The 15,543-nt window shown below is 39.3% G+C and overlaps 2 protein-coding genes across 7 annotated transcripts in view; one reads left to right on the top strand and one right to left on the bottom strand.

Moving 5' to 3' along the window:
- Positions 1–1,582: 1,582 nt before the first annotated feature.
- On the bottom strand, positions 1,583–10,394 carry hhatla (hedgehog acyltransferase like, a). Of its 4 annotated transcripts, none has more exons than XM_015014700.1 (13): positions 10,181–10,394; positions 9,204–9,331; positions 6,937–7,004; positions 6,730–6,843; positions 6,191–6,211; positions 5,754–5,948; positions 4,959–5,168; positions 4,161–4,332; positions 3,157–3,301; positions 3,029–3,064; positions 2,730–2,931; positions 1,926–2,067; positions 1,583–1,743 (listed from the first exon to the last, which is right to left on the bottom strand). In XM_015014700.1, exons 2-13 carry the CDS (start codon positions 9,307–9,309, stop codon positions 1,601–1,603), a joined length of 1,554 nt encoding a protein of 517 aa, XP_014870186.1. In that variant the 5' UTR covers positions 9,310–9,331; positions 10,181–10,394; the 3' UTR covers positions 1,583–1,600. The 4 variants fall into 4 exon arrangements, with proteins under 4 accessions (XP_014870186.1, XP_014870184.1, XP_014870187.1 ...); XM_015014698.1 differs by having other exon boundaries at positions 10,185–10,394; XM_015014701.1 differs by having other exon boundaries at positions 6,200–6,211; positions 10,185–10,394.
- A 1,721-nt stretch (positions 10,395–12,115) lies between these two features.
- LOC106934657 (CTD small phosphatase-like protein) overlaps positions 12,116–15,543 on the top strand; it is an 18,558-nt gene continuing 15,130 nt past the window's right edge. Inside the window, exons 1-2 of one of the 3 annotated variants that reach the window (XM_015014692.1) lie at positions 12,116–12,675; positions 12,813–13,097. In XM_015014692.1, coding sequence (XP_014870178.1) covers positions 13,022–13,097 — 76 coding nt within the window. In that variant the 5' untranslated portion in view covers positions 12,116–12,675; positions 12,813–13,021. Of the gene's footprint in view, positions 12,676–12,773; positions 13,098–15,543 lie in introns of those variants that run through there. The other 2 variants (XM_015014694.1, XM_015014693.1) reach the window with 2 other exon arrangements.

The following is a 15,543-nucleotide window of genomic DNA, read 5'->3' as shown; positions in this document are numbered from 1 at the left end:
TCAAATTATATGGAAGTCAACTGCAAAACATCAGCACAATCAACAAATAGCCCGACTAGTTAACAACACTGTTGTATTCAACAACAATGATTCTGGATTCTCAACCCAGAATCATCCCTATGTTTCTCCATACATGTTTCATTTCTGAAAGCTGTGACCCGTCAATGCCGAATACAGTTGAATAATATGAATAAAACATTTTCACATATTTTATGGATGCACGTTTCTTTGGACGTTTGCATGTTTTTAATTGGCTGGACTGTATGTGAGAGCACTGCATGTATTTCAGGAAGATCCACGAAATATGCAGAGGAGAACTGAGCCTGAAATGGAACTTAAAGACTTCAGATCCAATATCAAAATCTGTCAAAAGCTGCTTGTCTACCACAGAGTTATATTGTCATTATTCATATGTAAGTGAAAAATAATGTGCTGCTGGATCGTGTCTTTAAAAATTTTAATGGCTAATATGCCCCAAAGCTCCTTTACATAGTGAATGGCAAATCTTCAAAGTATTCATTCAGACAAACAATAAGGCACTTTAGGTTCTTATAACAAATTTACCTTGGAACAGGATGAAATAAATCTTTATTTCAGGACAAACGGTTAAATAAACAGCCATTCGCATGAAAACACCGAATGACAAAAACATCTTACAGTCTTTATAAAGTTTCCCTCGTTGCCTTCCACATTGAAGACAAGCTGCAGGTTTTGTTGACAGGCACTGAAAGACCGACCCAGACTCTTTGTTCGTTCTGTTGTCTAGCAGAGCAAAGTGTGCGCATGAAGTGTGTGAGATGGTTGGAGGAAAGATACACCAATATTTATCAGTAATTTCCTGTCAAAAAAAGAAAAAAAAACCCTGTGAAGTGGAAAAAGGCAATCATCTTCTGCACGTGGTTCAAAGACTTTGATACATTCAGCATCCTAGGACATCCAGTACATCTCAACTATTAAAAACAAAAGTCTGTCCTCTACTGTAACTAGTACAAATACATTACAATCATCTGAAAGCTTTGTGGAAGACCTCCACAGCACCCTTTGTTTGTGTTTCTTATTGCAAGTTTCTTTCAAGTTTCATTCCCTTTAGGGTTGTGACAGTAGGCTCTGAAGCATCTAAAGGAAAAAAAAAACATTTGAATAAAATAAAATATACCGCAGGTGATGAAAGGCAAGAATGTTCAAATCTGAGAATAATAAAACGGTAGTGTCCAAACAGAGCAAAGTAGCTGCTCTTTAAAAGAAAAAAAAAAACTTTACCTATCCTCTTATTAATTGTTTTCCTTGTAAGGCTTGCGATCTGCATAATAAACATTTGTTCAGATAAAATACAAATACAAAACATGTCATTCTTTTGTTTGTGCCAAAGTATGTTTACGATTATCTGTTGCAAGTGCACTTCAGGGTACTTTATGTCCAAAAATACTGACTCACTTTTGACAAGCAAAAGCTTCCGCCCTCGTGAACAATAAAGGTGCCAACCGGCTGTCACAGTCTAGTTCTGTTACAGTTGGCGAGGCTAACGATGAAACCTTGTCAGGGGCCTGCCATAGAGGTAAAAAAAAAAAGAAGAATAAAAATACAGTGGTTTTACGGTTGATTATTCAGCTTTCTCTTTGCCATCATCCACTGGCTTCACTGGGTCTGGATCCTCCAGCAGGGCCTGCTGGCGCTCCCTTTCCTTCACCAGCTGCACACCACAGTAGGTTACAAGTAGCACGGACAGGGTGGACAGAGGGAAACCTGAGGGATGAAAGTTTTAGAAAAACGTAAGAGGGATGAGTGAGAATTACACTAAAGTATAGTTTCACAGTACTGTAGCATCAAGGTAAAGCTAAAAACCAAGGCACTGCGCCTTTCTCTTTTTGACCAGAGATATTTAAGGCTTTTTGCACACCAGTGTGTTACCAGTGTGTTAGACCCACCTTTGAAAATAATCCTTCTGCCCACCAGTTTGGCAAACTCCAAACTGTTCAGGGAAAGAACATTGTAGAGGACAATAGCCCAGAAGTTGGCAGCGTTGAAGACACCCCTGATCCTACGAGACATGGCTTCGCCCATAGCTCCCTACGTACCGAAAACAAACACAAGTGACAGAAATGACTTCCTCAAATCTGACATGGTCAGATAAATAAAGAGCTACTGCATTTTGAAGCTGCACATATGTAACTTTTCTTGAAAATATGTCTATCTATTGAAACTGTCACCAGTATATGAGACAGAAAATATGTGCAAAATCAATCTCCTCCACTTTCTCCCTGAGCTACTATCTCACTCCTCCCAGTCAAAAACAACCAATCAGAGCCAAGAGCTGTTAATCAATCACATGTACCTGCTGCTAAAAGTGCTAATGGCAGAGAAATAACTTACCGTTACAGGAAAACTGTTTATCCACCATCATAGATGGCCATTCTAACTAACCTAGCATTCACAACAGGCTCTGCTGAGCGGGAGGGTGATTGACAGCACTAAGACCCGCCTTCTGGCTCTGATTGGTTGTTTCTAGTTAGCACTGGGAAAAGGCAGAGGACCTTGATTTCTTTACAGACCATCTGTCTTGTACCATACTGTCACGACATTATAACAGTTTCAACAAATATGTAAAAAAATATTTCTAATAAAAGTCACTCGTTGCACTTTCCAGAAGTTTTACTTATATTAATGGACAAAACTATGTTCAAACAATATATTTAATATATAAAAAGAGGGGTTTTTTTATCACTTCTCACCTCCATGATAGAAAAGGGTGGGATGGAGAAGAACTTTGCCACCCACAGCTCAAAGTTGAGGCCGAAGCAGTTGAAAAATGACCAGATGTAAACCAGCTCACACGGACCCAACCACAAGGTGGTGATGGCAAAAGTGCAGACTGTTGCAAGAAGTTCTTTAAAGATCTTGTCATGATTCTCACCAATATAGTCATAGACATACCTGCAAAATTTCAACTCAGGTTTTATACCGTCTCAAATGGAAATCATATTGTATTACCAAACAGTCAAGTGTGTGAAAGTTAAATCCCAAAACTCACTTGCACAACCAGTCGTTGATGCCTCTGTCAAAGTGCCTTTAAAAAAAAGAGAAAGAGTTTTGTTTTGTGCAACAGCTAAACAGTCACCTGATTTCTCAATAAGTAATTAAGGAGGAAGTGGCACGTACGTCTCAGCAAAGACGTAGAGCATGGTGATACACTTGGGAGGCTGAGGCGGGTCCAGGTGGTCCAGTGTAGCCACAGTGTTGATAACACCAAACATTACAGCTGCTTTTATCCAGTCATACACCAGGTTGGAATAAGCCAGTCCCGCTACAAACATACCAGATTGGACAATCTGTCAAAACATTGCGTTTCTGTAATACGCAGTTTTTAAGGTGTTGAACTCGACTTTTGCCAAAATAAAGTTTTCTCATGCCTTGAACATTTCACAAAGCGCCACATTACAACCTCAAACTTTAATATGTGGCTTTAACAAGCAAGTTTTAAAAATTGCATGTTTGTATCTATCTGTATTTACTCTGATACCTCTAAATAAAAACCAGTAGAACCAATTGGATTCAGAAGTAATCTAAAACAGAATCCAGTTATATGTAACTCTAATCTCAGCTCACTAACAAACAGCTTCATGAAGACCAAAGCACCGGCAAACAGTTCAGGAAGAAAGTTAGGGAGCAGCTTAAAGCAGGATTGGGATATAAAAACAACAATTTCCCAATCCTTGGACAGCCTGGAAAGCAATCCATCATCTGAAAAGGGAAAGAGTACGGCACATTTGAATGGGCCTGTGGTGAATATTCAGCATTGGCATTTGGTTAGTGGATAAGTGGATATGGCTATGTGTGTGTTTGACCCAAGGTATGAATGCTGGACTTCCTGGTGCAATCACTTTCAATGGAGGAGGAAGTTCAATCGGTCTGTGTCTCAGTCGGTGACTTAGGATCTTTCCAGTGTGTCACTGCTGATCCAGAAGTAGCCTGAATTTTGCTTGCCGCACGCATTGGATAGATAGATAAATACCTTGAAGTTTGTGTTTGTAACAGGATGAAATATAAGAGGCTCTGTAGAGCGCAGCCAAACCGTGATGCTATTACTGCTCTTGAAATGAGAACTAGATCAAGCAAGGATTTGTACAAAAGATTTGTGTGGTAGTAAACTTTCAGTTCCTCACCCAGACACCAGTCAGACAGCTTGTTGACCAACTTCATGTCGCTGGGTATAGTCAGGATGTACAAGTAGTGGAAGAAGACGTCCATCACCAGAATAACTCCCAGGTGTAACAAGGCCTTGGTGGTGATGTTCCACATCTCCCTCTCCTTGCGTGTTAGCTGAGTGTTGTTAGCCTGTGGAGCAGCAATGCAAACATGTAGACAATACTGTAAGAAAAACAATCAAAACAATTCTTTGATAGAAATTGTAAATACCAACAGTTACATGATCATAAAACCTAAAACATTATATTGCCATAGAAAATACATTGAATTATCATAACTCAAGAAACATTAATTTAAAGTAATTTTTATTTAGGACCTGTAGAAAACACAGAAATGTATCTTTAAAATTCTTAGAAATGGTAAAATTCATAGAAAAATGCTGTAATGTATCATACAGTTCTGCCCGTTTTTTTTCTCTAATTAGTAATTTTCTGTAAGTTCTGAACTGTTAAAAGTGACGGTTGCCAAAATATTATACTGTAATATCCTCTATGGCCATATATAATTCTGGTAAACACAGCTGCCGGTAATTTACCATAAAGTACACACTTTTTTTTTCTTTTCTTTTTTACAGCGTATAATGCTAGAAACTGAAACAAATATCTAACCATTTGGACAAGTGTGATTGTGTCAAAGACTGAATGTAGTGTGAAGTGCTTTGGAGTCCTCTGGACTTGATAAGTAAGAATACCTATAAAGACTGCAGTAGCTAAATACCTGCAATGGATCCACACATGGTGTATGAGCGACCTTACCTGGGCATGAAAACGGTCAAAAGTCATAATAGGTCCAAAGAAGAAGAACGGGAGGTAGAAGTTGTATTTCAGGAGGTCGGAGAAGGTGTAGTTGCCCTCCTTCCTGTCACAGTTCTCCAAGCCAAAGCTCATGCAGCGCATGATGCTGAAGCCACAGCCTCCATAGAACAGGATGTCTTGCAGGTCAAATGATCCGGTCACCAAGGCCTCCTACAGGGGGGAGTCAGCCATTCCTGAGCTTCAGGCACAGAAACTTTATATTGGGTGCAGAGATGTTAGTGTATTGTCTCGTTTTATTGGTATTTGATGAACATGCTGACAGAACACAATTGAAGTTCTGCACAAAAACTGGAAACCACCACTTATTTCCTCACATACTGCAAACAAGGTGCCAGACTTTGTTGTATTTTTCTTAAACAAGCCTTAGTAAAATCACCTCAGAAGAACCTAAATTACTGTTCTTAAAGGACAGCTGTTGTTGCTTGCTACACCACCATCAGTGTGTGAATGTGTGTGTGAATCACTGACTGTAGAGTGAAGCTTGTTGGGGTCCTATGGACAATACAAGTACAGGCCATTTACCATTTGAAGACCACTAAAAGTTTTACAAGCAAGTCCAGCTCCTTGGAAGCAAAGTATGTAGAAAAGAAGAGGTTGAAATCTTCCCCAGTTGCTATCTGCAAAGTAAATGTGTTTGGCATTATGTAAACAAATGGTATATTGATCCTTCTTCTGCAAAACTGTTATGGTCAGTCATCTGTGTTTGGGAAGCCAAAGAGGAAACTGCCCACTCACCTGCCAGGAGTTATACGGCTCCAGCTTGATGGAGGCCAGTGTGCTCAGACCTGCAGCAAAGCACATCCACTTCTTCTTGACCAGGGCGACGCTGTACAGTATGATGCAGTGGGACACAACCAGAGCCATGAAGGTCCAGCCCATGGTGACCAGAACGGCTAGCCCTCCGTACGCGGCAAAGACCAAGGGTCTGTGCTGCAGGGTGGGGGAAAACAAAAATCAGGCCAGCATTAAAGGGATGTTTGGCTTCAGAGCAATTTATCTTCACTCCTAATTAAATGCCACACTACACGTAGCGATGTTAGTAAAAAAATTTTTTTTAAAAACAGTTTCAAGGGGATTATGATAGAGGCGAGGAAAAGGAAATCTACTGTCCTACAAGCAATTAAAAAAAGACATGACAAGGCTTATAACATTCACGGGTTTATTAAAGTTACCTTACATACATCAATACCAATCTTCATAGTAAGCATGTAACAAGACAAAAGATATCTTTAAAACATGATCATTTGTTTTAAGTATCTCAAACATAACAGTGGCAAGCAAAACCAGGCAAGCAAACATCTCAAGAGTGCAAGGGGCAGTTCACGCTCCTGCATCACCACAATAAAATATTGAATCTTAGGTTATATGTGCAGCACCTTTCAACAACGTTCATAAGTATGCAACCCTTTGGATGTCTTACACTTGTTTATTGCTTTTGCAAATAAATCACGCTCAACAATATTTGGCTCTTTCGAGAGAGGAAAAGTACAAAAGAATGACAAGTGATTGTATAAATATTCACTCCCTCAAAGCGTCTGACCTAACACTTGCTACGTACAGCAACACAAACCCAATCAAATCGTTCGCAAGACAGATCACATGCAACACATACATTCTATACACTCCGCATACAAACAACAAAAGGCGTGCAGACAAACCAAAGTGCCGCCTTAACAGCATTGCCTCTGCTCTGCAACACACTCCCACACACCTTTGGAGCGAGCAGGGTAAATATCTTGGCAAAGATCACGTGACCAATGAGTGCAAAAAGGATATGATTGCGGAATGTAGAGAACCACATCATCCACTCGAAGTCTGCAACATCCTGTGAGGCGAAGAAGATGAAGGAAAAAAAACTGCATTGGTAGCTGCTGCAACACCCACTCATATCTGTGCTTGCTGTGAAAGGAGAACTCACCATTTTCCTGCCAAAATAATGCCATCCTGGCTTCACACTTTCCTTAAAGGCTTTTCTGTTTACATTATCTGAATGAAGGGGCAGACAAGCAGAAACATGAGTCGAGTAATTTCGCAAAAATGATCCTGCCGGTACTCAGACGTCCTATGAGCGTTGGTCTGATTACTGGATTATCTTCAGTGTGAATTTAGTAATGTGAGAACCCATTCGGTCCATTAGATGATATCAAATGTTACATAACCCACTCAGTGCTGAGCTTTCTATTTTTGAGGTGGGAATCTATAATCGTGCAATAATCTTGTTGGAGGAGATAAGTCTTCTATGAGGCCTGAAAAAAATAAAAAAAAAGCAACATGTACATAAATAAAGCAAAATTAAAAAGAGAAAGAGCACTTGTAACATTTAGTTTCTGACTGGCTGGCCCTGGTGTAGCTTTTGCCCGATTACCCTAATGACTGTGAAAAAAAAAAAAAGACTGAATGATGTGAGGACAGGTCGAGGGGAAAAGCCTCTTACTTCTGGGAGCAGAGCCAGACTTTTATTGCCAGTATACAGAGCTGCTGCAGCATGCAGACATGGACCGTAGAGACGAGGCAGGCGGTAAAACGTGAAGCAAAAAAAAAAAGTAGGGGAAGATGACTGGCAGCGGGAAGGTGCCTGAACTCATCTGACAACACAGACGGTGACAAACAGTACCAGCCACCAGATTACACTCAGTCCATTCAGATCCGGGGGCGTAAGGGGACTTCTAGCATGCAAGAGCCGGATTATTTTCACATTAAACATTGAAAAATCCTCGGTTATCCCTGTTTATAAAAAAAGGGATGACCGTCTCTAAATTGTCATCACAGTAATAAGAGCATGCAGCAGCAGTTCCTTTGGGTAATATGGCCTCATTTCAATCTATTGTGTGAACTTTGGTCTACTTTTGGATTAAATTGGGAAAAGTAATAGACGAAGACCCAGTTTTTGAAAACAATTTGATTTTAAAAGAAATCCCACTTTTCAGCTGAATTTATTTAAACATTTTTCACCAGAGAGCAAGCTTGCTGGGCCACTTTCTAGAAAATTACCCACACGTATATACAGAGCCTTAAAAAAAGGTATCTACATCCATTAAGCTGATCCACATTCTGTCACCTTGCAACAAGAAACTTTAATGTAATTTACTGGAAATATTTTGGGAAAGAAGAACACAAGCTAGTACATAACTATGACATGGAGTGGAAGTGATATTATTTTTTACAAGTAATCTAAAAAAAAATGGGGCGTGCATCTGTATTCAGCCTTCTTTTGCTGATACCCTTTAAAAAAAATCAATTGTAACTAAATTATCTTAACATATTCCCTTGGTTATTAAACGATCCGTAGATGTGCCGACGTTAGGGTGTAACATCCTGAGCTTTGGAGATCTCTTGAATCACTGTTAGAGTATAGGCAAAACGGCAAAGAAACATAGCAGGACAAGGAGAGAAATAACCAGAGCAGCAGCCCAGAAAACCATGGTAACTCTGGAGGAGCTGCAAAGATCCATTTGTTGATAGGACAACTACCAGTCAAAAACAAACAAAAAAAACCCTAAAAAAAAATCTGGCAGAGTAGCAAGAAAAAAACGACAGCAGAAACAAAGCCACTGGTGCAACACTGGTAAAAATATTGTTAGTGAGTAATTGTGATGATTCCTGAAGTCATCACAATTATGAGTAGGAGCTTCTTAAAGAGACAGCGATCCAATTCAAAGGTGTTAAATTGCTAAGGGAAATTTATTTTAAGTCATGTTTGATATATGCAGCATTATTATAACAACAACTGAATGTGACATAGTTACTTGGTTGTGGTACAAAAAGGTACCAGGTGCATAGAAAATATATAATATCACCCCTTTATACATGAATGGCTATATTAGAATAGCTTAGATCAAAGCAAGTGATTTAATGGCCAAGTCAAAGTCCAGACTTAAGTCAAGCTCAGAATCTTGTGTCAATCTATCACACACACACACACACACACACACACACACACACACACACACAAAAAAATCCCAGTATAATCCCTTGAATTTGTTATAACTTGACAAAACACTGAACAGTCTAATTAGGGAGATGCCTTTATGGGTGTACAACAGCCCTCTAACATTCGTGTGTTTTTTTTTTGTGTGTGTGTGTGTGTGTGTGTGTGTGTGTGTGTGTGTGGGTGTGTGTGTGTGTGTGTGTGTGTGTGTGTTTTTGAGTGTTTTTGAATTCCCCCCAGAGGGGTTACGCACTCACCACTGGAGGCTTCAAATATCCAACTGCCAGCCCATATCAGAGCCCCTGAGAGCACAGCAGAGTAGAGATACAGCTCATATCTGGGGAGAGCAGCCTTGATCCCCATGGCGAATCTGTGCGCTGGAGGCCTAAAAGTGTTGAGAAGTAGTTACAATAACCCACTATGGTAACAGAAATTGAACCAAAACATATCATTTCTAAAGAGAGAACGTTCTCAAAGGATTTGGGAGAGGAACTGACTCCATTGACAACCAATGGAAGAGATATTAATTTATTTTTCAACCCACGGAAGCTGAATTGAAATACAAAAATACCAAGTGCCACTTTACTAATCACCCTTTACGATCGAGAGACTGTAGACTTAAATGGGACTGAAAGAGGTCTGGCTCCTTGGAATCAGCATCGTCAGCTGCGCAACCCTACCTCTCCTTCCTATTTTAGCTCTCAGTCGCTCTGCTGTGCAGCAGGGCAGCTGCAGTGCTATGTGATCTGAGCCCCGCTGCATGGGGACTCACTTCACAGAATAATTAGCTCTGACTGGAATAACCAAGAATGGCGCATCGGGAGTTAGAAAACTGAGGAAGGCTACTTTTTTTTTTTTCCCCAGAGGAGGATAGCGCCACTTGCGCCCTGCCTGCGCGTTCATCAAGTTCATGAAGCGCACTCTACTCTAAAAGGAGTTGGGCTAAAAACTCCGACGTGCCCGTGCCAACATGTAACCATGGCTGTGCAGGACCCCAACAAAGTGCTCTGCATACAGATGAAGGGTTTTTCTTTCTTTCTTTCTTTCTTTCTTTCTTTCTTTCTTTCTTTCTTTCTTTCTTTCTTTCTTTCTTGTTTGTTTTTGTTTTTGTTTCACTGCTCGACAAATAAAGACGCATGCACCAACAGACTGGGGTTATTTGGGATCTCAATTCAATTCCTTGTAACAAATAACAATAAATACAAATAATAATAATACTAATAATAATTCTTACCAACCTTGTGTCCGCTTTGCACAATCAGTGTTGCTTCACGACTCTCCAATAAAGAGAAGAAATGAGAAGCGAATGGCGGCCACTGCAGGTTCACTAATTCATCCGTCCCTGTGCGGGCTTGGCGCTCCCTGCGATCACCAGCCAAGGCCGGTCAGGATGTTGCGGGCTCAACCAGAGTAGGAGGAGGAGGAGGAGGAAGAAGAGGAGGAGGGAAAGAAGAAGGAGGAGGAGGGGGATATATTTATGCTTCACTATAGCACCGCAGTGAGGGGTGGTCCACAACGAGCCCATCAGCACCATAGAGCGAAACACTCTGTGGTGGGAGAAATGAACAGGGTGGTGTTTTGCATCCACTGCAGTAACAGCAGCTCTAATCAAAAACGAATCGCTAAGCAAAAGGTGATGGATTAGACGCGATTGGATATTTGAGCAAAACAAAGGAAATAAATCAAAGAAAGATGTAAAGCCTGTGTCTTGCGAAGCAAACGTGGTCTTTTTTGTTTTGTTTTACTTGCCTCATTAGCCGCTTTCTTTTACTCACTTTAGTCATACAGTGGCGCGGGATTTGGGCGCTGTTCGAGGGGGCGCCAAAACAAAGGTGTAAAATTGATTTCTAGTCAGCGTTTTCTGTATTTAACAGCTAATGTTAAATACAGAAATGATGTGATCTATAGCAGTGGGTGGCACGCCTATGATATGTTTGCATACAACTCAGAAAGTCCAAAGGTGCCGCATTTATGAAATTTTGTGACTCAAAAGATTATTTTTAATTTCTACACACAATACTGCACTTAAAGAGGTGTTAAAGATTTGTTACTATTAAATGATTCAGATCATTAAAACAATTAATCAGATATGAATAACTAAATATAAAAACCTGTTTTCTAATTTAGATCCATTTGTTATTGATCCTAATTCATAACAAATTAATTTAAATACATTTGTTATGTATGAAAGAAAAATCTGAAAACAAATTTACATTTGAAAATAAATTTTGATTCATTTGTTTTTTTGGGAAAATTTTCTATAAATAATAAGTCTTTAATTGTGAAATAGAAAGTTGTGCCAAATATATCCAGCTAAAAAATACCCCTGGCCACCAGTTGTTGACCTTAAGCAATTGTACACTTATATTATTCAGCAAGGCAATGCTCTAAAGCATTCCTAAATAAAATAAAAGACAATAAAATAAAATAAAATAAAAAACTAGGGGTGGCCTTGTTAATGTTGACTTCAAATCCAGCAGTAAAACCTACTGCATGTTTTTATCATCACAAATCCTTGATAATGGTTGTTACCACCACGTGAAAAATAATTATATATAAAAAAGAAAAACAGGAACTCTGCAATGATTAGTCTAGGTGAAATTTTAGTTATTCAAATATTTGTCAAACTTAGAAGTAGACCTCTTGCCCATATGTGTCTCATGTTATTAACAAGCCTGTTTAATGATTTATTTATGGGATCTAAGTAATAAATATACATTCTGGAACCAGTACACCTACTATATGTAAATGGAAAAAAAAAGGATCAAAATCAAAAGACAGAAATTTAATTAGATTATTTAAGATGTGAATTTCAAGGGTATTTTCTGATTAATTGTCTTCTTCTCTGGCTTATCAGTTTAAATGAACAACTATGTCTTGTTGGGCTTTATTAACTATTATCGACTCTTTCCCCATGTTACTTGGTTTCCATGATGCTGATGGTCCTGTACTGTCCTCAAACATATCGAGGTTTGTGATTTTTGAATGACAAAACAGTAAAAAGTTAAATTTGAGTTCTGCTGCAAAACCTAGCAAGTGTTTTAGTAGCCTACAAAAACATCATAAATGCATTTCACTGATTTAAACACTAGATGGCGCTCCAGGTTTTCCAGAAGTCCTTAAACGTTGACAAAACACGCACCAAACGTTACGGAACATAACTAAACTAGATGCTCAATGTGTAATGTTGGATTTGCTACACGCACTGTCTGCATCGTGTTTTTAGTTTTTGCAGTTAAAGTATATTGTATTTGAGTTTATTTTATTAAATGCGTGTCATTCGCATTTCGTAATTTGTTGCGTTTTACAGTCCAGGAGGGGAAAGCATCGTCCAGTCAGCTGCACGGTTTGAGCAACGTAGTACGGCGAGTTTGAGCCGCCCGGCCGCCCGCCCGCCTGCCTGCTGGAGAGAATCCATCACAGAAACAAACCGCCCCCTCCCACTCGAACGCCCCCGCTTCAGATGGAACTCAAAATACATAAAGCCTCCATGTTGCACAGGGAATGTCGGGCCACCAGATGTGAAACGCTGCTTAAAAAGTGCATGTCTCCCTTTTAAGACGCCGAGCCACTTGTGAGTAATTCATGCTTGTTTTTTTTGGACGGACAGAAGGAGCTTCGGAGTGTTTTCAGCGCTGTTCCAGACACGGACGGCCTCGCATTGGATATTCGGAGCTAACTGGCTAACCCCAAAGCTGCTTCCCGACTTTACTTAGTTTGTAGTTTAAGGTCGGTTTTTAGTTTTCCTTTTTCTTCTTCTTCTTTTTTTTTAGACAGAGACATTGCCGAAGCTGCTTATAAGCACTAGCTCGAAACAATATATATATATATGTTTTTTTTTTTTTTTTTTTTTTTTTTTCGGACAGCCATAGATGACAGCCTCCAAACAGCACCGTGCTAGCTGGCTGGCTCCCACCGCTGCCACAACGCTTCGCCTCAGACGGTTTCCTGGCTTTGTGGCCAAGCTGCTCGCCCTCGGCGTCAACTGCTAGCTTAGTGGAGCTAGCAGACGAAGCAAGCGCGTTACGACGAATAACATTGTTGCAAAACGAACCAAGAATAAACACCCGCCTCAATGGACCACATGTCCATAATAACTCAAGTTTCCAACCCGAAGGAGGAGGAAATAATCTCTTTTAACCAAGAAAAAGGTAAGGAGAACTCGTCTAAGGGTAGTATTGCTAGGTGGCTAACTACTTTTATTTGCGCTTGCTGGTTGTTGTTCTGGAGTCACCGACCTCTGACAGTCCTATCAAAACGGCTGCACTGCAATTCTTGTAATGTTTTCAACAGGTTAAGTTAGCCACCCTTGAGGAAGTTGGCTTAGCGTTACTTTTGAGTGTTTGCTTGGGTAATATGAGCGCTCAGGTGTGCTTTTTGTACTTTAAAAGTTTGTCAAAATTTGAGTAGCGGTCCGCGTTAAACTGAATACTGCGCTTTCGCGGTGTAATACAACACGAGCTATGTAGCAGTGATAGATTAATAAGCAGTTTATCTAAGTGCATCGGGCTACTTTTTAAAATTGGACCACATTATCTGAGAGCGGATCTGTAATGTAAATGAGGGACGGTGATTCTTGGAAGTTACTACAGTAGAGTCAGCTGGCGCTGCGTCCTGGTGACGATAAGCCTGGAGTTTGTTTTTAGCATGGTGCCTGAAATTAGAGATGCACCAATCAATCAGCGAGAGGTCGGAATTGGCCGATTTTTACCCGTCTGTGATTTTAACATCAAATACAGAAATTCTGCTTTTCTTATTTTCATATTTTTGTTGTTGTTGTTGCTAGCTTTAATAGATTGAAACTTAGAAACAATTTCAATTTACATGAATGTCACCCGGCAGCACCTGCTTTGTAGCACCTTTGTGAATTGAGTTTGATAAAGGAGACAGGATGGCGAATTGTTTATTAAATTCTTTTTTTTCTTGGATTACAAACTGTGTTGCAGCCCTTAGGAAAACAGTCAACTAAGTTCGGCTGGCCTTTCCGATCAATAAATGAAATGTTAAAGACCAAGAATGACGAGAAGAAAGAAAAGACATTAGGACGTTTTGCAAAACTCAATAAAATGTCAATATTTTGCAACCATAGGAGGATCTCAATTAATAGCTCAATTGTGCAATTAGGAAGGTAATTACCCTCCCAATTACCCTTTAAATGGGAGGGTAATTGCTTCATTTAAAGTCACAAACCCTCAGTTTTTACAAATGCTTGTCATACAACTTTGAACACCTTTAATACTTTTTCTGAGGGTGGAGAAAACAGAAATCCAAGCTCTTACTAAATATTTATTTAATGTGTATACTAGTGGAAAATGGTGACCGGCCTACAAAAACTGACTTAAAATGAGAAGATTTGAGTCTGGATAAATATAGAAACGCTGTATGAACTCTTAAGTTGAATTTCATTGGCTTTTCGTCCATAAAGCAAGACTCTTAATTATATCCTGACATGCAACAATCTTCAAATTTACTCTTGTGCCCTAAGAAGTCTTATTGCCAGTAATTTTGTCAGAACTATCCCATCATCCAGTGAACTGTACAGCCATCTAACTTGGCCCTTTCATACTTTATGCAAAGAAAATGTATTATTTTTAGTCCGTGCCGCACAACAATGATCCTGAGTGATGCTCTTGATATACGTACTCTTCTCCGACCAGGTTTGTGAGGTGCGGGTCAGCCGCTCGTGTTACTTTGTTGCTTATCAGATCGTTAGTAATGCGAGAACTGAAGTTATTTGGAGCACAACAGCGCATTTCCCTCACAGGGTGCAGATACATGGTGCGGTAACTGAGATGGAGTCTCTGTGACCGAGACTTGTGTGGGCATCATCAGAGATGATGATGGGAGGTATGTGGGACTTTAAGGAGATTAACATTGCAGGTGGGATTTAGCTTAGCCTTAGACAATACCACTGTATCTCACTTTATAATGCAGCGATAAACAGCCTTCCAGCTTGAGGTTACTGTTCAGTTTCAGATGCAGTTATTTTACTAATATATTAAGTAGCGATTTCAAAAACAATATTATGAGATTTTGATATTTTCCAAGAAAATTCTATTAAACTTTAAAGTTTATTCAACAATAAACATAAAATATTTTTGAAAGTTTTTGTTTTCTTCTCAAGGTGCTAAGCAGTTAAATGCATAACTTTTGCAAAAGTTGTTTTGCTTGCTGACAATTTTAAATAATGTTTTCTAACTTCTTGCTGTTAGATCAAACCGAAGAGAAAAAAAAAATCTTGGTAAAAATATTCTTTTAGGAATAACTAGTAAATCTGATCACTGTTTGTTTTCTAAACATGTAGTTTTGTACTGCCATATATTTATCAATTTGTTTTATTTTTGTCTATAATCTGTTACTGAAAGTCTGCTGTAAAGAAATGTGGTCTAAAGTTTATTGACCAGCTAAAGATCATCCAGGTATTTTGGTTTAATCAGGTGTCATTATCTGTTCTTTATACATATATATATATATATATAAAAGGGCTGTAGTGATACAATAATCTCATGATACAATATGTATTTCGATATTCAGCAAACAATACAATTCAATACACTTTTGCGATTTCTGAAAGATTTTAGAGGGACAGAGTGATTT

The sequence above is a fragment of the Poecilia latipinna genome, unplaced genomic scaffold (assembly GCF_001443285.1).
Source record: "Poecilia latipinna isolate Pla-1442-1.1 unplaced genomic scaffold, P_latipinna-1.0 Scaffold1839, whole genome shotgun sequence".
In the NCBI taxonomy this organism is placed as follows: Eukaryota; Metazoa; Chordata; class Actinopteri; order Cyprinodontiformes; family Poeciliidae; genus Poecilia; species Poecilia latipinna.
The sequence above is the reverse complement of the archived record's forward strand: the minus strand, read 5'-3'. Positions and strand labels throughout refer to the sequence as shown.

Coding starts and splice junctions, on each gene's coding strand:
- hhatla (XM_015014700.1), bottom strand. CDS start 9,309: ATGGGGATCAAGGCTGCTCTCCCCAGATATGAGCTGTATCTCTACTCT. Junction 6,212..6,729: donor TTACCCTGCTCGCTCCAAAG/GTGTGTGGGAGT, acceptor CTTACTATGAAG/ATTGGTATTGATGTATGTAA. Junction 5,949..6,190: donor TTGGTATTGATGTATGTAAG/GTAACTTTAATA, acceptor CCCACCCTGCAG/CACAGACCCTTGGTCTTTGC.